Source organism: Morus notabilis, unplaced genomic scaffold, assembly GCF_000414095.1.
Source record: "Morus notabilis unplaced genomic scaffold, ASM41409v2 Scaffold276, whole genome shotgun sequence".
Lineage (NCBI taxonomy): Eukaryota > Viridiplantae > Streptophyta > Magnoliopsida > Rosales > Moraceae > Morus > Morus notabilis.
The window spans coordinates 335,651-359,351 of NW_010361626.1; the positions used below are offsets into that span (position 1 = coordinate 335,651).

At 33.6% G+C, this 23,701-nt stretch overlaps 2 protein-coding genes across 6 annotated transcripts; one reads left to right on the forward strand and one right to left on the reverse strand.

The window, feature by feature from the left end:
* Positions 1 to 587: 587 nt before the first annotated feature.
* LOC21408609 (histidinol dehydrogenase, chloroplastic) lies at positions 588 to 8,082 on the reverse strand. 3 transcript variants are annotated; one of them, XM_024167001.1, is made up of 16 exons: positions 8,056 to 8,070; positions 7,864 to 7,971; positions 7,624 to 7,756; positions 7,394 to 7,521; positions 7,248 to 7,300; positions 7,061 to 7,133; positions 6,870 to 6,971; positions 6,700 to 6,801; positions 6,527 to 6,598; positions 6,375 to 6,437; positions 6,199 to 6,240; positions 4,909 to 4,968; positions 4,212 to 4,322; positions 2,957 to 3,127; positions 1,922 to 2,012; positions 588 to 1,197 (listed from the first exon to the last, which is right to left on the reverse strand). In XM_024167001.1, exons 3-16 carry the CDS (start codon positions 7,748 to 7,750, stop codon positions 917 to 919), a joined length of 1,476 nt encoding a protein of 491 aa, XP_024022769.1. In that variant the 5' UTR covers positions 7,751 to 7,756; positions 7,864 to 7,971; positions 8,056 to 8,070; the 3' UTR covers positions 588 to 916. The 3 variants fall into 3 exon arrangements, with proteins under 3 accessions (XP_024022769.1, XP_024022767.1, XP_024022768.1); XM_024166999.1 differs by lacking the exon at positions 7,864 to 7,971 and having other exon boundaries at positions 8,056 to 8,082; XM_024167000.1 differs by lacking the exon at positions 8,056 to 8,070 and having other exon boundaries at positions 7,899 to 7,971.
* Positions 8,083 to 17,121: 9,039 nt separating this feature from the next.
* Positions 17,122 to 23,211, forward strand: LOC21408610 (lysine-specific demethylase JMJ18). 3 transcript variants are annotated; one of them, XM_024166986.1, is made up of 12 exons: positions 17,122 to 17,155; positions 17,697 to 17,774; positions 18,134 to 18,205; positions 18,423 to 18,500; positions 18,639 to 19,151; positions 19,246 to 19,470; positions 19,683 to 19,844; positions 20,442 to 20,810; positions 20,908 to 21,949; positions 22,084 to 22,187; positions 22,292 to 22,489; positions 22,644 to 23,211. In XM_024166986.1, exons 2-12 carry the CDS (start codon positions 17,733 to 17,735, stop codon positions 23,022 to 23,024), a joined length of 3,186 nt encoding a protein of 1,061 aa, XP_024022754.1. In that variant the 5' UTR covers positions 17,122 to 17,155; positions 17,697 to 17,732; the 3' UTR covers positions 23,025 to 23,211. The 3 variants fall into 3 exon arrangements, with proteins under 3 accessions (XP_024022754.1, XP_024022756.1, XP_024022755.1); XM_024166988.1 differs by lacking the exon at positions 17,122 to 17,155 and adding an exon at positions 17,260 to 17,271; XM_024166987.1 differs by lacking the exon at positions 17,122 to 17,155 and adding an exon at positions 17,500 to 17,524.
* The last annotated feature ends 490 nt before the right edge of the window (positions 23,212 to 23,701 follow it).

Consider the following 23,701-nt stretch of genomic DNA (forward strand, 5'->3'; position numbering starts at 1 on the left):
AACTAAACGAGATGATCATGATTGTCAGCATCCTACTAGGCAATTCGGTTTTAAATTCTTCACCATTGTTTTTATCAATATAAATCTAGTTTACGTACATCTCAAGTGGATCAGTTATATAATAGCAGCCTCTTGCTAACAATTATATTCTTGATCTCTCTCTCACACTCACTCTCTCTCTCTCTTCTCTCTCTTCTTTTTTTTTTTTTTTTTTTTTTTAATGAGGAACTCCTCCAAAAATAGGAGGGAATTATTAGAAGAATATTGAGAGCAAAAAATAGAAGATATAAAACGAAAATGTGTTTTTTTTTTCCAACATCGAGTTTACCTTCAGTGATCCATTTTCACCTCATTTCAAAAGATATAAAATAAAAAATAATATCGATTTCCATAGTTATATTTATTTGGAGGTGACATTTCATGTTCAATTTTAATTCAATCTAACTCCAAAGATTAAATTTTGAAACTCATGAGCAAAATCGATTTTCCATATCAACCACAAATTACAAGATTATCAACCACAAATTACAAGATTATGAACCACAAATGAGCAAAAAAAGATTATTAATCTCATGCAAAGCTCCAAATTGATGAAATCAAAGCACATACCGTTTTGGTCCCCATATTTGTTATGCCATGATGTTTCAAAACATTTCAATAAAATGTTCAACTCTGTTAAGGATAGGACGTGTTCACAGTAGCAACACCAAGAACGAATTATTCCTATCAGGGCTGTAAGAATTGGATTTTCCTAGGGAAAGTCCTTCGGCTTTTGATACTTTAGGCAAGAGACTAACAGACAAGGATCACAGCCAACCCTCTCTCGGTATCCGAATTCAGGTTCCAATATAGGTTTGAGCAGAGAAAGAAACAATGCCCGGAAGGAACATATATGGTAAAATTAGATGCCAACTTATCATCTCATACTAACTTGTCTGGCTTCAATATCCTTGAGCCTAAGCGTTACGGCTCTCTTGTGTGCCTCAAGCCCCTCAACTTCAGCCATTGTTGCCACATGAGGACCAAGCTTTCTCAGACCCTCCTCTGTCAAAGATTGGACTGTCATGTACTTGAGGAAGGAATCCAGAGATACACCACCGTACATCCGGGCATAACCATAGGTGGGAAGGACATGGTTTGTCCCACTTGCATAGTCTCCGACACTCTCTGGTGTCCACTGCCCTAAGAACACAGACCCTGCACGTAAATCAAAGACAAGTTCAAAGATTTGTGATTAGGATAAACAGATAAAACTATTCTGAGTTCCCATTCTCGTATAATCTGTCAGCCAGTCAGAGAAGTGATTTATAATCCAGTCACGTCTTTACACGACTTGGCTAATGACATTCATCAGTAGTAGTGTAGATAATTCCGCAAAAATTTCAAGATTCTTATTCATAAATCTAAAAAACAGGCATCAAGATGTTAATTAATATCCATAACCAATAAGTCAAATACAGTGCTAAAAGATTTTCATCGCTTTCTGTGCCCTATGCACATTCAACAATATGTGAACCCTACGTATACTTTAAAAAAAAAAAAAAAAAAAAAAAAACTAATTATATTCATTAAGCAATGTGACATTTAGCACGACTGCAGTGCTCAGAGGTTAGGTTGCTAACACTACCCTAGAACTTCTTGACATTTGAAATGTGAGTTCACGAGTCCTAAAAGCATTGGCCAAAGATTAGCAGCAACAAACAAACACTTTTCACATCCATTCCATCAGAGAAGTGCATGGATGTTTCATTATGTGAATACTAGAATAGAAAATTCTAGTTAAGCATCAAATTAGCTAATGCAAAGCAGAAATTCATTGTTTCAAATAAGACTTATCAGTGGACAGTTGTCCAATTATGACTAAGCAATAAGGAAATTTTTCTAGGAAAAAGAAAGAAAAGTCAACAATAACGAAAAGTACCAGCGTTCTCAATGAAACCCTCCCATTTATCTGCATCCTTGACATTGACAATTAGATGCTCGGGTGCATATAAGTTTGAAAAAGAGACAGCCTGAGACATTAACATGTCAAGTTTCAGATGCGATGTAAAGAAACTTTCAAACCATAATAGAAATAATTTCATGGCAATCAATAACATAAATATCCACGTATGTGAAGGGTAAATGTATTAGCAACTGAGAAAAAGAACAAGTCTTCAGAGAGAGAGAGCTCAACAAGATCTCTAAAAACGATGAAAAATAAAAATCTTATTTTACGTCGATGATTTTCATTTTTTTTTATGGGCAGATCACAGGTTTTCAAATTAACACGCAAGTGTTTTCACATTGCTGATTTTAAAATAAAATGCAAGATGAAAAAACATGCGATGTAAGGGATTACAGAACTCAATCTCAAATAAAGCAATCAACTCTGAAATTTCAACGCCACTGCTTGAAAACAATGATAGGTACAAAATAACACTTGGAAATATTGGATGTGCATACTATAATTGAAATACTACAAAAACTGGATGGTCGAAGTTCAGAAACTTGGTTATTGTTTCTGTTAGTTTACCAATCCATCTCAAAAGCTTAAGCTATTAGGAGGTGGGCCAACAATAGTTTAATACTTTAACACTCTCCCTCACGTGTGGGCTGAACAATGGGCAATCGTGTGGGTAAATTAATTGGAAAGCCCAACACGTGAATATTTAAGCCCAAGATATATTAGAGACCCAACACATGATGACAATTTAAATGGGGATAAAGAGTGCAATTACGGGGGTTTGAACTCAGGACCTCCCGCTCTGATACCATGTTAGTTTACCAATCCATCCCAAAAGCTTAAACTATTAGGAGGTGGGCCAACAATAGTTTAATACTTTAACAGTTTCTTATAAATCATGTAGCAAAAAGACATCTGAGCATAATCTAATATCCAGTGATGCGACCACAAACAGAAGTATCAAGTACCTTCTCGAACATACAAATATGAGATCACAATAAGCAGACAAACCTCAACCATGTCACGGGCAAAAACAGTGAAACTGTGGCTCAGTGCTTTTGAGGCAAATTCTCCCCTTGGTAGGCTATCACATTGCTTCTTTATTTCATCTTCTATAGCTTTAAAATCCACACCATCTCCAGCGAGTACAAGAACAACCTGACTATCAGGCCCATGCTCAGCCTGAAATGATGCATATCAATTAGGAAGTCGCTCGTGTCCATGTATATATAAAATACAAATGTATGAATGTTTTCAGAAGAAGGGGGGAGGGAGTTGAAGGAAAATCACAAAACAAGAAAAAAACGAGTACTATGAGCCACAGATAGGGGTTTAACAACAACATTGTTCATATTTGTGCGGATAAGCATCATTGTTGTCACAATCTTACAAAATGTTAATACTCATGAAGATGTTATAAGAAAAGTAATTAAAAAAAAGACACACAAGGAAAAGAAAATCAACAGAGAAAAAAAAAGGTTTCAAGTAGTTCTTACATCATGTAAGTTGCTTCACATCGCTATTTAGGTTATATCCCACATACTGCTTTGAAGGCAAAGCTTTACAAACTGAAAATATGTATCATGGCACCTAATTTGCAAATGTAGGACAAACCATGGACGCAGAACTAACGTAGAACATTTACTTTATTGGAAGCCATAAAGTTAGAAATTTGGTGATAATAATATTCAGTTCAACTGAAACATTTCATTACAAGCTTCTACCTCTATTTGCTGAAAGGATACAAGGAACACTTACCAGCCTGTCAAGACCTTTGACCTTTGAAGGAAAAAAGGCCGGTGTATAGTTTCACACATATACAGTTTACAACCACATAATCTATTTATGTTTACTGAATTTAACATACCACCCTCAGCTATGCTCTTCTTCCCTTTCATTTATTGTTAAGATTAAAATCCAGGACTCATTCAAAACCTGTTCAAAATTTACCACCACGACTGTGGCAGGGAGCAAAGTATAATGAATCATTCTCTAGGCCAATGTGTTTCTTGTGATTGTGGTTTTTCTGGCTGAGGACTTTGCATATGCTTAAACCACTGAATGAATGGAATTTTTTCTAATTAGAACTATACATCTGTCTCATAAAACTGCAATTTACAGAATGGACCTGGTATGCTTGCTGTTTTTTCAAAACCAATTATTTTTAATAACCACTAAACGAAAACACATTTAACTGGCCAACCAACAAAACTATCCTTTTCATCATGAATTAATCTGCCAAAAGAAATTATTGAATAATAAGTACCTGAGAGAGTAAGTCTGCAGCAATATGAACAGGACTGGCATATTTGTCGGCAATCACGAGAACTTCTGAAGGGCCCGCAGGCATGTCAATTGCCACCATGGCTTCACTGTTCTATTAAGGATAGAAAAGGTTAAAAAAATGACAGAAGTAAAAATCCTGAGCTAAAGCAGAGTCAACCAAATTATTTCTTTCCTTCTACTTTTGTACAGAAACTAATTCCATATGTCGCTCTGATGAAAACTACTTGTAAGGATAAGTAATTTTTTTAAAAAGAAAAAAAGAACAGGGAACTTTAATGATCAAAAAATGGAACAAGAAGAAAAGAGGAAGAGCTTTCCTCAAGCAACCCAGTTCCAAAAATACAGAGAATGGTCAAAAAATGACAAAACCAAACTAACCAGAAAACAAAAAAGAGAAAGGCTAAAAAAAAAGAAAAAGGAGCCCAACTCCTCACAAAATCCGAGAATAACGACTTGCCAAACTCTTTATCCCTGTAAGCCGACAATAAAACCCAATACTTTATTTTTATCCCATAGGAAAAAAAACATCTTCCTCACGAAATCTGTATTTCTTTCTAACCAGATGCCACACAAAATGGCTAAAGTTGCAACCCTCCACAAAATTAACCCCCTGTGACCAAAACTGGAAGGGGGAGAGAACACAAGAACTTGTAATGATAAGTAATACTAATACCTACTTGGAGAATCATTTTTGCAGCTGTGACATATTGATTTCCAGGGCCAAAAATCTTCTCAACCTGCAATAATTAAGTTAAGAAAGAAGTGAAAATTATTAGAGAAACTAGAGTACTATAAATACACCTGAGGTACTAGTGCAGATTGGCAAAATCAGAGCTGTTAGGTGCATTAAAACCATATGCATTATTCAAAGTAACAACCAAAGTCCAACAACCGACAGGGCTAAAGTCCTAAGGGCCATACTGTTATGAGTTTATGGGGGTGTACACGAGCTTTAGACGAGCATAAGTCAGTTTGAAATGTTTTCTTATTGCAATATACAGCTTTTTGTGATTACTAGCAATTTCGGCTTCATGTAAAATGTTTTCTTATTGCAATATACAGCTTTTTTCTTTAGCAAGGAATTCCAAAACCTTTGACCAACTACTGCAGGAGCAAATAAAGTTTTCCTTAATTCCAAGAAAATTGGTTTTACATTTATAAACATATAATCCAAACTAGTTTAATTCATCAGCAGCAAGTTTAAGATCTAGCAGATTTTCCTTCTTAAAGAGCTAGAAACAACAAGCAAATTGGAACTGGGCAATATCCATTTTAGTCACCATGACTCCAAAACGTATTATAAAATCAATAAAGATACAGGAATGTTGAGTCACACACACCTTACCATGAGTTGCATTTCTGTTGAAATTTAACAAAGAGTTAATTCTTTAATGATTTAAGACTCCAAATTCATAAGATAAAGTGTTGTAATTAAATCTATCATGAGAATTTCACAGCATCCAAAACCATGTGATTTCATTAATGGCCACTATTCAGTCGTACCAACACTACATCAACCCTGTAACTAACCTTTAATTATTTTTTCCTCCTCTTTTTAATATGACATTCATTACTGCATTACTAAATTAATTATAAAATCAACTTGGATATAGAATCATGTTGTTAGGCACCTAGCAATTTCTAGCACAAGAGATGAACAAAAGAACTGAAACTTTATTGAATAGACTTATAAAACTACAAAATAACCCAACAGTGGTGGTATTTGAGAGACCACCAACTATCCCAAGAGTTACCCCAAATCCCAAATAATCTGACCATCCCCAAATGAGCTACTAACCCCCTTATTTATACTCCTAACTTCTCCAAACAAACTCTAACAAACTACTAACTACTAAACAAGGCCCTAACACATGTTTAGTTACTCATGACTAATACAATGATCCGGTTAACTTTTATTAGCATAAGAAATTGAAGACGTAACAATGAGCTAATGTTAAAATTAGCACCTTTGGACAAGATTCGGTGCCCCATGCCATAGCGGAAATGGCCTGCAAGTTTGAAAATATTTAGATTATCCAGAATAGCAGCTGTACACAGAGAGAGACAGGGAAAAAAAATCCGTACAGTACAAATCATTATTCTCTGCACACACCTATAATTTTCTTAAAAAAACTTTTCAAACCTGAGCTCCTCCAGCTTTAAGAATGTGAGTGACACCAGCCTTCTTAGCACAATATAGTACCTCCTAACCAAAAAGAAAAAAAAAAAAAAAAAAGGGGATAAGGTACTTATTGCATGACATTCCCAAAAATAACCTATCCATTAAACAAGTACCTTGCATATACTGCCACCCTGACTTGGGGGAGTCGCGAGAACAACAGTTTTACATCCAGCAATCTTTGCAGGCTACTTTCACAGAGCAAAAGTAAACGTCAAATGACTCTTGGGACTTAGTACAACATAACGATGAAAAAAAAAAATGATACAAGTACACATGACAAACTTACAATTGCAAGCATCAAAGCAGTTGAAGGTAAAACTGCAGTACCCCCAGGAACATAAAGACCAACAGAAGCAATGCTTCTCGCCACACGTTTGCATTTGACACCCTGAAATATAAAAAATACTTTATAGCTTATCCACAGAAAAAGAAACGAGCAGAGAAAATTTATCTTACTTTCATGTTCTCTACACTTCTCTCAGCTGACTTCTGAGCAAAATGAAATGCATAGATATTGTCATAGGCCACATCGAATGCTTCTTGTACTACAGGATCAAGCTGCATTATAATCAAACATTGAAATTTCAAACCATTAGGGGTGGCCATACGAACTGAACTACGAACTAAGGTGACCCCATTAGAAATACCTCTGGATCAGGAAGCTCAAAAACACTTACAACCGTCCGATCCAATTCGACTTTGTCAAACTTTAAAGTATACCTATAACACGGAAACAAAAATCTCAACAAAACCTATCTTCCATCAGTTTCTAAATCAATGTGCAATCACAAATGCCTGGTCTAAATCATTCAAAATTCGTAATTTTGCGCCTACTCTTTAACAGCAGCATCGCCTCTTCTCCGAACATGATCAACAATAGGGTTGACCTGACATTGTACAAAACAGAGCAACAAAACACGAATGAATCCAAATCAGCAATTTTTTTTTTTTTGAAATCCTAAAAGAAAAAAGACTCTTACAGTGGTGAATATCGAAGAGAAATCGATTCTAGGACGAGTCTTGAGACTCTCAACCTCGGAAGTAGAAAGTTCCGATAACTTGTAAGATTTCATTGCGCACTTAATTCCCTTATTATAACTCAAATTACCTAAACACAACAAAAGTTCCAAATTATCCGACAAAATTTCTAAACACTTGCAAAAATTATCTTAATCTTAACTAAAGAAAAAAGAAAGAAAGAAGATTGTACCCCCTGAAGAGCAATTAGAACGAGGAAATGGGATTTTCGGAGCTCCAAAAACTCGAAATCGCAGTGGATAGTTGGAATTCGGATTGAGCAAACTAGTCCGATTGAATCCGACAATTTGGCTGTCCATTATCGCCTTCAAACAAATTATTCATGCGTACAATTACAATTCAGATAAAGGAAAAAATGAAAAACGCGAACTAGCGAAGAAAGATGAGGAAGAACAAGAAAGCTAGGGTTAACTGGAAGTGGGGCAAGAGAAGAAGTTGGGCTTTCACCGGTCAAAGTGACGAGTAACGTAACGACTCTTTGCTGTGCTCAGAGGACAAATAACGGAATTTGTAGGGGCAACTAAAATTAATAGCAGAAATTAAGAAAATATAAAATTAATAGTGCATTTTACATTAAATTTTTAAATTTAATAGTGCATTTTACATTAAATTTCATAAATCACACGGCCAGCAGAGCTTTTATTCCGGTGAGAACTGAGAAGCAGCGGCCTTTAAAAAAAATTGTGGGACCAAAATATTTTAAAAATTAAGGGCCAAAATTTTAATTCTGAAAACAAATGAGGGACTAAATAATAAGTTTTAAAAAATGGAGGGGTCAAACAATAATTTTTGAAAAAAACACAATGTCGCTCCAGTGTCAGACGACCCCGGCCCCTATCCCGGACTCGACCCGAAGCTATGATATTTGCTAAATATTTTAAATTTTGTTAATAAAAGTCTTAAATTAAATTGCACCTTACCGTTTAATATAAAGATTTTTTCTGTATTAGATATCATAATACGTAAAATTTTTAAATTTCGCATTAAATTATACGATGTCTTATGTTGCTAAAAACTATTATTTTTAAATAATACAATAGAGGGTGTCTATATGGTGTATTAAAGCTGTCCTTACTAGAATTAATTATATTAATAGATGGCTTTTTTAATTTTAAAAAATGATTTGTAAAGGTAATAAACGAATTTATTGGCTAGAAAATCACAATTTTATCTGCAATGTTGTAAACTGTAAATAAGTATAAGTTGAACAAAACTAGAGCTATAAGTTTGTACTGAGTTAAACAGGCGGTCGGCCCAACACCTGCCACTATTAGCTTGGCCCGGTCCGCCCTAACCTCCGAACCAGGTCGGGGCAAGGTTGTGAGCCCAAATATTTATTTAGGCTGGCTCGACCCAATCACTCTCTTTTTAAAGAATTTTTTAAAAATACCTTATAAAATTATGGACTAAGTTGGGCCGTTCTTCTTCTATTTAGGGCCGAGTTGCATCAGCCTGAAATTTCCATTTGAGCCCGAATCAAACTGAGTCGGCCTGAAATTTTCATTTGGTCCCGAACTGGTCGGCCACCTTAGACAAAACCAAAAGAAAAAATAATAAATAGAAATAAGCATGAGTTGGACTGTTGGAGATCCTATATAGTTTGTGCTGTTATTGTATAAGTCATCTTTTCCCTTGTATGTCAACCAATCTTTTATTTACTTTCCAAAAGTCTTATTAAACAAATAATATCACTCTACTCCATTAGGTCAACAGAATATATTTGGTTCATGGATTAGAACTATTTTCAATTTACATATATTTTTTGTGAGAGAAAACACTGTAGCGAACCATGAACCATGATTCAAATCATAGTTTGAATCCTCCAACCAAACGTCTCCTTGCCTCTGATTCTCTACCCCGATGCTTTGGTCAGTTTCCAACAACACAAGTCTTTCTTAATTCCATAAATACATATTTTACCAAAGACAAATTAATAATAATAAACAGACACAAGTCTTTCTTAATTATTTTTTTGCAATTATGCTTACCAATATAATTATTATTAAATTTAAATTTAAGAAATGTTCACTACTTTGTCTATATTATATTGTTTGACAGTGTTTCCGTCTGCTGCATTTGTTCTTTCTCCATTGTTTTGTATGACTTTTAGTGCTATGTGGTTTTCTATATTAGTTGATCGGATATTTTATAGACTTATGTGTGCTCGATCTTTGAAGTATCCATTTAAGGGACTTTTATTTGTGGAGTTTGATACATATTATTTTTTAGCATTAAATTCGAGTTTATAAGTAATGACAATTGTTTTTTAACATTGTGTTTCATATAAGGAAAATAGTAGAAAATATGTCAATATGAAAAGCTTAAGAAAGTATATGGGTCAATTTTTAGTTATAGAAATTAATAGGCTATAACTTGTCAAGTTATGGTTCATAACCAGATAAATTATGAATAAACTTATCAAGTTATGATTCATAGCCAGACAAGTTATGGACAATTATGGACAATAACTTGTCAAGTTATGGTTCATAACCAGAAAAGTTATGGACGAAAACAGTAATTTGGCCTATTTATTAACTTATGTAAACTATTGGCCTATTAATTTTAATTCATCTCAAGTCTTGACCTATTTCTCTCTTTCTCCCTTTATATAATAGGAGACCGTAGATTGTGCTTGTGTTACGTTTTGATGCTATATAAATATATTTCTATATGCACCTCAAAAATTAAAATACAATCACAGAATATAGAAAGCCGACCAAAGGAAAGTAGTGAATAGACTTTTAAAATCATTTCACATTTCATTATACACTGGTGCAAAATGCAAACGATCTAATAGAAAAAGAAGGTTTATTTTTCTATAAAAAAAAAAAAAAAAATTGAGTATCTTCCTTTGCAAGACTTTGCAAACCGTAAGGTTGGTAAGCCTTTTCCTTTTTTTTTTTTTTTTTTTTCCATATATATTTGTTTGTGCCGTTGTAAGTTCATTTGTTTGTGCGGTTGTGAGGTTTGCACTGAAAATAGTGACTTGTGTTCCTTTTGCTATGGTTGTTGCAGAGCTGAAAAGACATCACCATAATCCACATTAATTAAGGTACATGTTCTGACTTTCTTGGATGTGCTTATCCTTGGCATGTCTGGTTGTTTTTTTTTTTTTTCCTGTTTGGATGCCAAGAAAATATGATGCGAAGAAAGGTACTAGCATAATTAGTTTTTGCTTTTGAATGATGGTTAGTTTACAAAACTATGGGGTGTTGTTCTTTTACATTTTTGAGTTAGGGTGATTTGAGTGATGATTTTGAGTTATAATTTGAGTTTAAGTTGTAACTTGAATTTGTGTTTAGATGTGCACATTTGAGTTATAATTTGAATTAAAAATCTTTTTAAATTTGTGTTTGGGTGGGTCAAAACTTAAATTTGTATTTAGATAGTATTTTAATAAAAACTTAATAGTGATGAAAAATTTTAATATGGTATATGGGTGAGGTTTTATTCGTCTTTTCATTGTGAATGCATAGAAAAAAAGCATCTCAATCAGAATTAAAACGAAAAAGTTATGACATTTTTAAGAATAGAAAAAATTTATTAACTTGAGTTTGAGTTTATGAACTCGAGTTAATGAGTAAACTTGAACTCGAGTTTAACCCCAAACTCGAGTTTAAATTCGAGTTCAAACTCAAATTTTATAAAAAAATATGAATTTGAATAAAATTGTAACTCGAGTTCAAATTTTTTCTGAGATTCGTTACAAAAGAACAACCCCTATACGTTTTTCCTGCTTTGTTGGGTGGTTTACGGCACTGGAATGTTATTGAATTGAACCCAAGTCTTCTATCTGCTTCTCAGTTTCCCTGCAACCCAATTAAGAAAGCAAGTTTCTTTCTACATTTAGTTTGATAAAAAAAATCAAAGTGGGTGTCTAAAAGTTTGCTGCCAAATTTTGCTAGAAAATGAGTTTTGGGTTTGTAAATGTGCCTTCACTAGTGTTGGTCTGTGCTTAAAGGACTAGAAAAATATGGGTTTTAAGCCACTAAGTTGGTACTCCAAGCCAACAGCTCATGAGATGTTTGTTTTAAGGGCTCATCATTAATTCTGAATTATAATTTTTAGTTTTCTACAGTATTTTTTTCTCATAAAAAATTTAAATTTTAAAAATTAAAATTATGAATCGTGATTCTGAATTCTTAAACTAAACGTCCCATTATTGATTTTGGAGCCAAACAGTAGACAGTGCTTTTGGTTCCTACACGCCTTGTGCAATTGACACTTTGGTGATTTCAGTTTCTCATTTGGTTCTTTTCGGCCTCAGCTTATATTGAATATGGCTAATCGAGAAGGATCACAAAGCACAGAAGTTTCGATTTCAGTCCTAATAAATAGCTGCAATATACATTTGAGCGTGTGCATATCCTTGCATGTATATATACATACTTGCACTTAATTTTACAAATAACAAAATAAAGCCTTCTAAAATTCATTATTATGTATACATACATATCTTTAAAAAAAAAAAAAAAAAAAAAAAAAAAAAAAAAAAAAAAAAAAGAAGACATCCATATACCTTGTTAAGTAAGCTAAATTCTTAAACTGAGAAATTGGTTACATGAGAAATTTAGAACACTCCAATGGTTATGCTGTTTTTTTGCATTTTTAAATCCGTATTCTACATTCAAGGAATCATCATACTAAATTATTAAGAAAATAAGTTAGAATAAATATCTGTCTCTATTGATGCAGTCTTAATATCCAATAGAATTCTCTAAGACAACAAGCACGACGGTTATTGCATTCCTCAGTCAAATCTCCTTAGTTCCTTAATGTGGTGTTTTCTCTTTAGTTGGGGAAGAATGAAAACTGCCGAATGATTTGACATATTGGGGACCATAGCTTAAATTTCTTTATATACTGTCTCATTAGGCTCCCATTAAACCTAGTTAGGTTAATATGGGTATCAACTCATTTAGTCCATACCCTATTAAAAAACTATTTAGGCTTTTTATAATTAAATTACTTAATTAACATAATAATTAAATAATTTAATATAATTATTGAATAAATATGTGTCCTATAAAAAAACTCACGTTTCCTTGTGTAGGAACTGTACGCTTTAATCTCGATAGAGAGCACATCTCAAGGATTTTATTCAAAGCAACCCTCTTGGTCTGGATGGAGAGGTACAACCTTGGCACTTCATACTTAACTTTTGTAAGGATGTTTGGATTTGCTGATTTTTACTAATACATTGATTAACACCTAAAGTGACTGCAACTCCATGTTGGAAATTTTTTCTCACTATTTTTAATCGAGGCAAATACTTGAATTTATCGACAAAGAAGGAGCCCGCAGAAGTTGGAGAGAATTTCAGTGTTGGACATAGGCAACTAATAAGTCTTGACGAGAGCATTGTTGCGGAGTTCAAAGATACTTGTTCTTGATGAAGCAACATCGTCTGTTGATGTTTCAACTGATGCTCTTATTATATATTCGGAAAACTATTCGTGATGAATTCAAATCATGAACAGTGTTAATTATTGCTCACAGATTGAACACCATCATGGACAGTGATCGGATTCTTGTTCTTGACGACGGTCAGGTACGCCTATAATCCGTTTCTAATTTCTCAACATTCATTGTTTTCTTGTGAATCACTATGAACTGAGGATTCTCCGCCTTGCCTTTTCGGGTTCTGGAATACGATACCCCGGAAGAACTCTTGTTGAACAAAGAAAGTGCATTCTCTAGAATGGTGCAAAGTACAGGGCCTGCAAATGCCGAGTACTTGCGCAGCTTAGTGCTCGGGGATAAACAGAACAAGACAGACAACGAACAAAACATACAGCCGGTTTGCCAGAAGAGATGGCTAGCATCGTCCTGTTAAAGTATAAAATTATTATTGACCCATTTTTTAACCGATTAAAATTTTAAAATGAATTAATAAATTAACATGATATTATAATAAGAGGTCTTGAATTTAAATTTACGTAATTGAATTCATGTGAGGGAGAATGTTAAAGTATAAAACTATTGTTAGTCAACTCAATTATCGCATATTGACGACCAGAACGATATCGTGATGAAAACAAAGGATGCAGTGATAACACTACAGGGAGTTCTAGAGAGGAAGCATGCACAAGAAGAAGATGGAATACAAAATCATAGTTGAAGGTACATCTTTAACGATTATGCACGTGTAGTGAATGCCATAGATTAATCAGCAACTTAAGAAGTAAAATAAAATAATTAAAACCCAGCAAAAGTAAAAGGATCGCTTTACTTGCCACTTCCAAGTTTCAGGCCTTCATGTTTTCATCTGAATATCGGATTTTTTAATTTTATTTTTGTTCTACTACGAAAGATCAGACATATATAGGAATTTTCATACTTATAGTTTGCCTATTCTCTTCATGGATGTCTAACCACCTCTTTATTGTTTACAAGTTGATTTTACTAAAACTAGGGGGGGACAAAAAAGAACAACAAATTCCCAAGATTTTTTTTTTTTTTTTTTTTTTTTTATTCACACTAATGTATTCATGCTTTATTTCTAGCTCATTAGAATCTCTCACAAGAAGATTTCTGACACAACATGACAGCAGCCTTGTTCAATTTAGTGTCCGAAATCAATTTGTTCAACCTTGTTAATATCATAAAAAATTTATATGCTACTAATCTAAATTTCTCATCAAATATTGGGTTTTCTGTTTCAGGTCTTGCAATCATGAGCAAACTCTCTCAGAAGAACAGGCTTCAATCCCCGGAAGACTTTGAATGAGACATTGATACATCCGAAGAAGGCCGGGACCAACCTAGGACTACTTTTATTTTTTGTTTATTTTAGGTGTGTTCATTTACACAACTTAAATCATGACTTAAATTGTGTATGTGAGAAAAAAATACTGTAATAAAAAGATTAAATTTAAATTTATATAAGAGAGAATACTGTAACAACACGACTTGAGTCGCGACTTGAGTATGAAATGAACAATAATCATTTTGTGTATTATTTTGTTGTTCAAAAAACTCATGGGATGTTTATTTCAAGGGTTCGTCTATGTTTTTGAATCATAATTCTTAGTTCTCTACAGTATTTTTTTCCTACAAAAAATTTAAATTTTAAAAATTAAAATCATGAATCATAATTCTAAATTTATAAACCAAACGTCTCATGGAACTCTTAATCCCTCAAGGAAGATAATTGGAAGATGGGAATGTCCAATGCTACATGTGATTAGCAATTCATCTGTAGAATATATAAAGTGGAATCCACCCCACGTCTCGGCAAAACAGTTTTTTTTTTTTTTTTTTTTTTTTTTTTTTTTTTTTTTTTTTTTTTTTTTTTTTTTTTTTTTTTTTTTTTTTAACTTTCCTCTATTTTTTATTGTTTTATTTTTTTCTAAGTTTACTCTTATAAATATATTTTCTCTTTTCTTCTCTATTTAAATAATTGTTTCTCCTTGCTTAAATAAATTTTTCTCTCTAGTTCTTATCTTTTTTTGTCCTATTTTTTTTTTCTCTGAATGAGACCGTAATAAATATGTTTCTCTCTTTAATTCTCACATTAAAAATATTTATTCTCATACATATCCATATTTCCGTCTATGAGTTTATTTTTGGGTAATTAATTTTCATACCAAAAGGATAAGGGTCCGTTTAGATTGCTTTTAGATTTAACATTTTTAAAGAAGCTACAGTATGTTAATGTATTTAGTAAATCTTGAATTTATTAAGCTTCTGCTGTCATTATCAAAATTTACTAAAATAATCTTAATAATAAAACTTAGTTCTTAATATACCTATTTTACTTTTTTCATAGCAAATTAAAAATATAAAATTTTAAAATAATTATTTAAAAATTAAAAATCTTTAATAAGTATACTATACTAAATTTCATTAAAATATTTTAAATAATTATCAAAATATTTAAAAATAATAATAATAAATATTAATAGATGAATAATTTTTCTATTGAATAAAAGTAATTTATTTTTAAGAACTATTATAATTCATAAATTTAAAATTTATTTTTTATTATGAATATTGACAATAAAAATAGAAATAAAACTAACTATAAAATGTGTGATAAAATATATCTACTTTTGTCATTATATATTTTAACTGTAATTTTATACACAGTTTACTAAATATTAAGGGGTTGTTTGGTTGGGGGATTCGTACCCCGATTCGAATCATGGTTCATGATTCGCTACAGTATTTTTTCTCATAAAAAATACACGTAAATCGAAAATAATTCTAATCTTATAATTCTAATTCATGAACCAAACGTCTCTTAAATTTTTACTTCTGCTACTTGCAACAATTTTGTAAAAATATTTAACAAACACTCTGATCAGCAATTTATTATTAACAACACAATAATAGCAGAAATTTTCAATAGTACAATAATATCAAATTGATCCTAAATTAAGTTTTAAAATTTCTGTAAAAAATTTAGAAATATGGGAGAAAGTTCACGAACTTTTAGAGAAATTTCAGTAAATATCGAAATATATTAGCAAAAATATCAGTACTGTAGAGGTTCTGGGTAATGTTTGATTTATACCGCATTAATCGGTCATTTATTTCCTTTTAAAAGAAAATGAAAAAGAAAACCATCATTTCCAATGACCGTTAACTTTTCATTTAATTCCCCATTACAATTGCAATTTGGCAAACGTGCTAGTAACAATTTCCATGTTCGAATTAATTTTAAAAAAATTTCCGATTTTCGACGCATCATAATTTGCAAAAAAAAAAAAAAAAAAGGAAAGGAAAGAAAGGAAACGAAAAACTGTCGTTTAAGGTACCAAGAACCAACCAAACGTGTAAAGAGAGAGAGAGAGACAAAGACAGGATTGAGTCGTTTGTCAGAGATAAGTGGCCCCACATACGAAGTACTTTTGGGGGGTTTCAGAAGTTCCATACATTTTCTTCTGTTTTTTATTTTTTTTTTATTTTTTTTTAATGTCTGTCTTTGCCTTTGCGTGATTGGTTGGGTTTGGCTTTTTTTTTTTTCTCTTTATTTTTTTCAATAATAAATAAATAAATTCTTTGAGATTTAATTTATAATTCATTATAAATTTTTTTTTTTGGTGAAATGCTTTGCTTGGATGGGTTTGGACTCACCGCTATCTCGTCCGTTAAATTCTGTGTGCGGCATACGTTTTTAGCGCCTTCTTGTTGACCTTACCCATTCTCACTCCTCTCTCTTTCTCTCTCTAAATATTATTTATTTATTTATTAATATACCAAAAAGATATAAATGAGAATTTAATTTCTTTAATTAATTAATTTTCAACTTTTCTGTTACCCATTCAGAATTTTAGATCCAACTTCCTCGTTTAATGAGGATTTCTTATTATCCAACCACAGGACTCGGCTTCCATTCTTTCCAATTTTGTTTTGCATTGCTTTTTTTTTTTTTTTTTTTTTTTTACAAGAGAAAAAAATTAATTAAAATTTTTATAACGTTTTTTACTTTTATAGGGTTTTTGTTTGCTCTAATCTAAAGTTCGCCAAAACGTAGCTGGAATTGTTGCCCTTCTTAAGGTTATAACCTTTCGCCTTTTCTTTCTAAAATATTTTTGTTTGGAAACTACTTTTCTATTATTCTCATTGCTAGAACAACTCGGTTTCTTTTGGGATTTATTGTTTCAAAATTTTTATAACGTTTATTACTTTTATAGGGTTTTTGTTTGCTCTAATCTAAAGTTCGCCAAAACGTAGCTGGAATTGTTGCCCTTCTTAAGGTTATAACCTTTCGCCTTTTCTTTCTAAAATATTTTTGTTTGGAAACTACTTTTCTATTATTCTCATTGCTAGAACAACTCGGTTTCTTTTGGGATTTATTGTTTCTCTGAATAAGGTTTGTTTACTGAGTCAATTCTTTTTATAATATTTAAAAAAATGGGATTTCTCAGTGAAATTGTTTTTTGACGCGTGGAAAATTGTGTATTAAAAATATAAGCCATTGTTTTTTTTTTTTTTTTCAGAACAAATGCAATAGTATTTTCTTTTTTCTTTAGCGTTCTCAATTGGGTTGGATTTGTTTTGGTTGATTTATAAAGTTGGAAATAAGCAATTTTGGGGAATATTGTTTGGTTTATTTCTTCAATTGGGTATCTATGAATTCTGATTTTTATCTTTATATATATCTTTTTCTTTTTGCTGAGAACTATGTTAATTATGGAAGATTTCAAATCTGTTTTGTAATGCACAAATAATAAAATTTCTTTTGATTACTGGGTTCTTCTAATTTGGATGATTTACCACAAGTATTCTCTTTTGCAGGTTTGGCAATTAGGTTTTCATGATCTTTATCTGTTGATGGAACTGCCCAAAATGGCTGAAGAATCTCACCCTAAAGAGGTTCGATTTACTAATTTATTATTTTGTATTATACCAATTCATGCAATATAACTGTTCTTGTTACACCAGAAAAAAAAAAAGAAAAAAAAGCGTTGTCTTCTTGTTTTCTAAATCGTGGAATTGCAGATCGCATGTCTAATGTCTCAAAAGAGTACTGTTTCTTATTTATGGAGTATTCTATGTCGTTCAAGAATTTTTGATTGTTACCCTTTATTTGATATTGTTATTGGAGGACTTTGTTATATCCTAGATTCTCTGCAATCCAATCAAGCACTTGTTTTTCTATTGCTGGCCTAAGGGTAGTAACAAAGACATTTTATGGAAAGTTTAAATGGGTGGAATTATATAATGTTTTGCAGGAACATTTGTCTAAGCTCAACCAGACAAGTGACCCTGACTATGATTGCATTGGCAGTCCTCGAAGTCGAAAGGTACACATTGTTCCATCCAGTGTTCTATCGGTTTCTCACGCGGGCTAAAATTGCACGCTGTGTAGAGCTTTTTCTACTGGATTGCCCATTTACAGAGTTTACAATGAACACTCATTTGATATCTTAGTGTTGATGATTCATTCTTTGGAATTGCCTTTTAGAACATAATGGAGTGTGACCTTTAAGTTGATTGGATTTTAATTTATGTGTAATGCAGATGTCTGCTAGATGGAATCCAGATGAAGCGTGCAGACCTAGCATCGAAGAAGCGCCTATATTCTATCCAACTACTGAGGTACTCTCCTGTCAAGAAATAGTTTGTGATCTGATTTCATTTTTTTTTCTCTTCTTGTTGTCTCAACACTGTTTGGATAATGTATCCCTTTTTGGGCTTGTTTCATCTCTAACTTGTTGGCCCTACTAATTGTATTAGGAGTTTGACGATACACTTGGTTACATAGCAATGATACGCCCGAAAGCAGAACCTTATGGTATATGCCGGATTGTTCCTCCGCCTTCCTGGAATCCACCATGCCCTCTTAAGGAGAGCAGGATTTGGGAACATGCTAGTTTTTCTACACGTATTCAGCAAGTTGACTTGCTTCAGAATAGAGAACCCATGAGAAAGAAAAGCAAAAGTCAGAAGCGAAAACGACGAAGGGGCTCTAGAATGGGGAGAACTCGGAGGAAGACTGAATGTGGTTCAGAAACAAATATGGCTTCGGAGACTGATGAGAAGTTTGGGTTTCAATCAGGTTCAGACTTTACGCTTTCAGAATTTGAGAAATATGCTGATCATTTCAAGGAGTGTTACTTTGGAGTGAAGGATATGAAGGCAGATACGAACTCTAATGGATTGGAGCAGAATAAAAGATGGGGCCCATCAGTGGAGGAAATTGAAGGTGAATATTGGAGAATAGTTGAGCAACCAACAGATGAGGTGGAGGTACGGAAGGTTTAAAAATGGCTAGTGCGATATAGATGTATGTTTGTATGTATCTATATTTACAAATAGTAATGTCTCTTATATGTCAATGCAGGTGTACTATGGAGCTGATTTAGAAACCGGAGCATTTGGAAGCGGATTTCCTAAGGCATCAACCACGGCAACTGAAAGTCATTCGGATCAGTATGCAAAATCAGGGTGGAATCTAAATAACTTTCCACGCCTGCCAGGTTCCGTACTCTGTTTTGAGGAAAGTGAGATTTCTGGAGTTGTAGTTCCATGGCTTTATATTGGGATGTGCTTTTCTTCGTTCTGTTGGGTACGTATTCATCACTGTGGATTGCTTCTTGCATTGAGATGTCATAAGCATTTAAGTTTAGATATAGCAAACACTATAGTTGAATGTTTTTTCTTGTATTTAGTCAATTCTTAGAATGGCATACTGTTGTCTCTTACTACTTTCTTGCATTATTCCGCTTTCATTTTATTTTTGGAGCTCATGCAAAATGATTCTTTCATGTGGTTGAACAGCATGTTGAGGACCACCACCTCTACTCACTGAATTATATGCACTGGGGTGAGCCAAAAATATGGTATGGAGTACCTGGAAGTCATGCATCTGCGTTGGAAGGTGCGATGAGGAAAGAGTTGCCTGATTTGTTTGAGGAACAGCCGGATTTACTTAATGAACTGGTATGTTTCTCTTTGTTTCAGCTTTTCTACAACTACTCTTTTTGATACTCTCTTGTTTGTGATAATTTATGTAGATAACGGAAGCAAGATTTCAGTTCTTAACTAACTGAATTCTGCTGCTACAAAAGAAAATGATTTGAAAATGAGTAATTTCGAGAGTTGGTTACTCTCTTGTTAATGATAAGGATATTTCAATGATCCAGAATTCTGCAAAAGTTTACTCCCTATTGTAAGAGGGGAAAAAAAAAATGATAAAGCTAGTATATTTTCAATGCATGGAGACTTTGCCCCGACTCCCCGCCCTACCTCCAAAAAAAAAAAAAAAATGTTGCAATCTATTGAGTGGTATGGGCCTGCTTTCTTGAAGCAGCTTGGCACTACTAATCTTTCGTTTCAATGTTATTATATAAGATCTCTTTGTCTAAGGATTTTGATGTTTTCCCCCATCAATTCAGTGTAAGCAACTCCCTTATTAATATCTGTCCAGGTCTTTTGACGGCATGCAGCCCCCATGGTATTTTGTGGCCTATCTTAAATACTTAAATACTCTACGAGTGTACTTCGGATGCTAAAACCATGAATTTCATCCTTGGGCAGGTTACTCAGCTATCTCCTTCAGTTCTGAAAGCTGAGGGTGTACCCGTGTATCGAGCAATCCAACATTCTGGAGAATTTGTTCTCACCTTTCCAAGGGCGTACCACTCTGGATTTAATTGTGGGTTTAACTGTGCTGAGGCAGTGAATGTTGCCCCTGTTGACTGGTTAGCTCATGGACAGAATGCAGTTGAACTTTACAGCAGGCAGCGTCGCAAGACCTCAATTTCCCATGACAAATTGTTGCTAGGGTCTGCACAGGAAGCTGTACAAGCCCTTTATGAGCTATCAATTCTTGGAAATTCAACTCCTACGAATTTAAGCTGGAAAAGTGCATGCGGGAAGGATGGAGTTCTTACCAAGGAAATTAAGGTAAGTTATTGCTCTTTTCCTGCTATCTTTGTTCCTTGCAAAAGTTTCTCTTCCCCCATTAATAGTGGTCTTTTGTCCTCTATTATCTTTTTGACAGACAAGAGTAAGGATGGAAGAGGAAAGGCTAGATCGTCTGCCAATTTGTTTGAAGCTGCAAAAGATGGAAACAGACTTTGATTTGAAAGATGAGAGAGAGTGTTTTTCTTGCTTCTATGATTTGCACTTATCAGCAGCCAGCTGCAAGTGCTCCCCCGACGTATATTCATGTCTTAGACACGTGAACCGTCTTTGTTCATGTGAAGTGGATAATAGACGTGTCCTTTACCGGTACTCTATTAACGAATTGAATATGCTAGTTGAAGCGTTAGAAGGTGATTTAGAAGCTTTAAAATTATGGACATCAACACAGGATTCTTTAGTAGTTTCGGTTGATAAAAAAGTTGTTAGTGTAGGTAAGCAAGAAGTAGAAAATGGTAATTTCAGAGTTGACTCGCATGATCGAAGGGAAAATTCATCTTGTTTCCCTGCTTCAGAAGAGAAGTTGAACGCAAATGCCTCTTGCAGTTCAAATAGTGATGGTTCTTCCAAAGTGATCCAATCAAGAGCCAAGCAGGAAAGCTGTAGTCCGAGCTCATCTCATGTCACTACAGATAGTCATCATGACACTGATGAAACTCCGATCGTGAAAGACAATGATAAAGCAGGACAGCAGTGCTGTATTGATCTGAATCTTGATTATTTGTCTGGTCAACATGAAAGTAGGTTGATGTGCATGTCTGATGACAGTTTTAATAAGAAAGGAAACGTTTGTGATTCTGATGTAAAAAGAGAACGAAATATGATGGACATTGATAGTTATTGTCATAACTCTACCCAAGATGTCAGGGACGTGGAGAAAAATCATGCATTCGATGGTAATAAGTTGTTCGGAGTTGATATTTTATCATCACATTCTCATCGACATGTGCCATCAACCAGCTTGACAAAACCAGGAATTTTGAGCAGTTCGGATACTAAGATATTCATGACTGATCAAAGAGAATCATTATGGGAATTGGGTCCTCACATTGAGCTTATAAATATTGGTTCAGTTGTTTCTGGAAAGCGATGGTGCAGCAAGCAGGCCATATTTCCAAAAGGTAAGCTAGAGTATGACCATTACTTGAAAAAATAGAGTTGTGTTGCCCTAACATAAGTATTATTGTAAATACTATTGTTATTATTATAGTTTCCGTTTTTGCGTCATGGAGATTATTTATATTTCTTGCTACAGGATTTAGGAGCCGTGTTAGGTTCTATGATTTGCGGAATCCAACTAAGATTTGTAGCTATATATCCGAAGTTCTTGATGCTGGCCTTATTGGACCTGTATTTCAGGTGTGTCTCTTATATCAGTTTAGTTCTTTGCATTAACTTTCCTTTTGTATGATAACAACTCAGTTTTTGACACACGTTTCTTCCCTTTCATAACATGAATCCAGGTTTCTTTGGAAGAGCATCCTGGAGAAATTTTTTCCAATATCTCAGCAGAGAAGTGCTGGGCAATGGTTTTGCAGAGAGTGAATGAGGAAATAAAGAGGCAAAATAATCTAGGAAAGCAAGTACTGTTCCCATCACAGCCTTTGCAGAGCATTAACGGGCTTGAAATGTTTGGGTTTCTCTCATCATCCATTGTGCAGGTAAAACAACCTATTGTTCTTCTTTTTTTTTTTTCCCATTCACTTGTGTTCTTACTTTATCGTAAATGGTTACCGCTTGTGCAGACATGTATAGACGTCTTTGATGTTAGTTATTTGTCTGTTGTCTGATTTGTGTTGACTGATTTTTCCTCAGGCTATAGAGGCTCTAGACCCTGATCATCAATGCACGGAGTACTGGAACGACAGGCGCACACCGCCTGCAACTCTCGGAAACTCTACTAACGTACTGAGGAAGCATTCAGCTGAATCATCTTGCTCAATTGGAGAAAGAAACACAAAACTTTTTGGTATTAACTTGGTAAAGCAGGAACAGGATAGTCCATCTATAGGAGGAGGTGATAGTCTAATTGATAAAGAGGCGACAATAGCTGTTAGAGGACTGTTAAAGAAAGCAAGTCCGGAAGAGCTAAAGACATTGCGAAGATTGTTCAGCAGTGAATCACAAACTGCTGAGTTGAGAATAGCATTCACATCATTGATTGAAGAAGAGATTCAGAAAGATGTAAATAAATAAGGAATGGTGATAGTAGGGGAATTCTCTTTTTTTTTTTTTCCTCATTCAAGGAAAGGTATTTTTGTTTAACTAATTCAGTAATTTAGGTTTATTCTTTTAGGGGAAAAATCCATAAAGAGTCACTTGACCTTCATGTAGCATCTGAGTTCTTAGTGGCTAGGTTGATTGTACATGAGAAGAACAGTTTTTTAACCCTCTATATATCAATTCTCAATTTTGCTGATCTGGGTTTTTTTTTTTTTTTTTTTTCCTTTTTATCTTTTTTATCTTGTAGGATTTAGATTTAATTATCTCCATCATTGTCTTAGAGCTGATGTTATTGAACAGAGATTACTAGAATTGAAGCCTTCTTTTGGTATGTCATTGAAATGAATTTCTACTCTTGGAATCTTATCCTGAAATTACCCTTATCAAATCAAATGTTTTTGCAATCCTTGACAAAGTTTCAGCAACATAGTTATTATATTGAAATGGAAATAGATTCCACAAAAATTAGTATCAGAAACAAAATGCAGTTATGTTTTAAATCAATGTAAACCTGGAAATACAAAACTCCATAAAATGCTAAAGAATGTATTGTATGATGCAATTCCATACCATCAAAACTGAAACTGAAATCTGGATTCACAGCTGACGAGAATGAATTTGGGAAATTTACAGCAAAACAAGAAAAATGA

Coding starts and splice junctions, on each gene's coding strand:
- LOC21408610 (XM_024166986.1), top strand. CDS start 17,733: ATGGAACTGCCCAAAATGGCTGAAGAATCTCACCCTAAAGAG. Junction 17,775..18,133: donor AAGAATCTCACCCTAAAGAG/GTTCGATTTACT, acceptor AATGTTTTGCAG/GAACATTTGTCTAAGCTCAA. Junction 18,206..18,422: donor GCAGTCCTCGAAGTCGAAAG/GTACACATTGTT, acceptor TGTGTAATGCAG/ATGTCTGCTAGATGGAATCC.
- LOC21408609 (XM_024166999.1), bottom strand. Junction 7,301..7,393: donor TCTCTTCGATATTCACCACT/GTAAGAGTCTTT, acceptor GTACAATGTCAG/GTCAACCCTATTGTTGATCA. Junction 6,972..7,060: donor TTGAGCTTCCTGATCCAGAG/GTATTTCTAATG, acceptor ATTATAATGCAG/CTTGATCCTGTAGTACAAGA.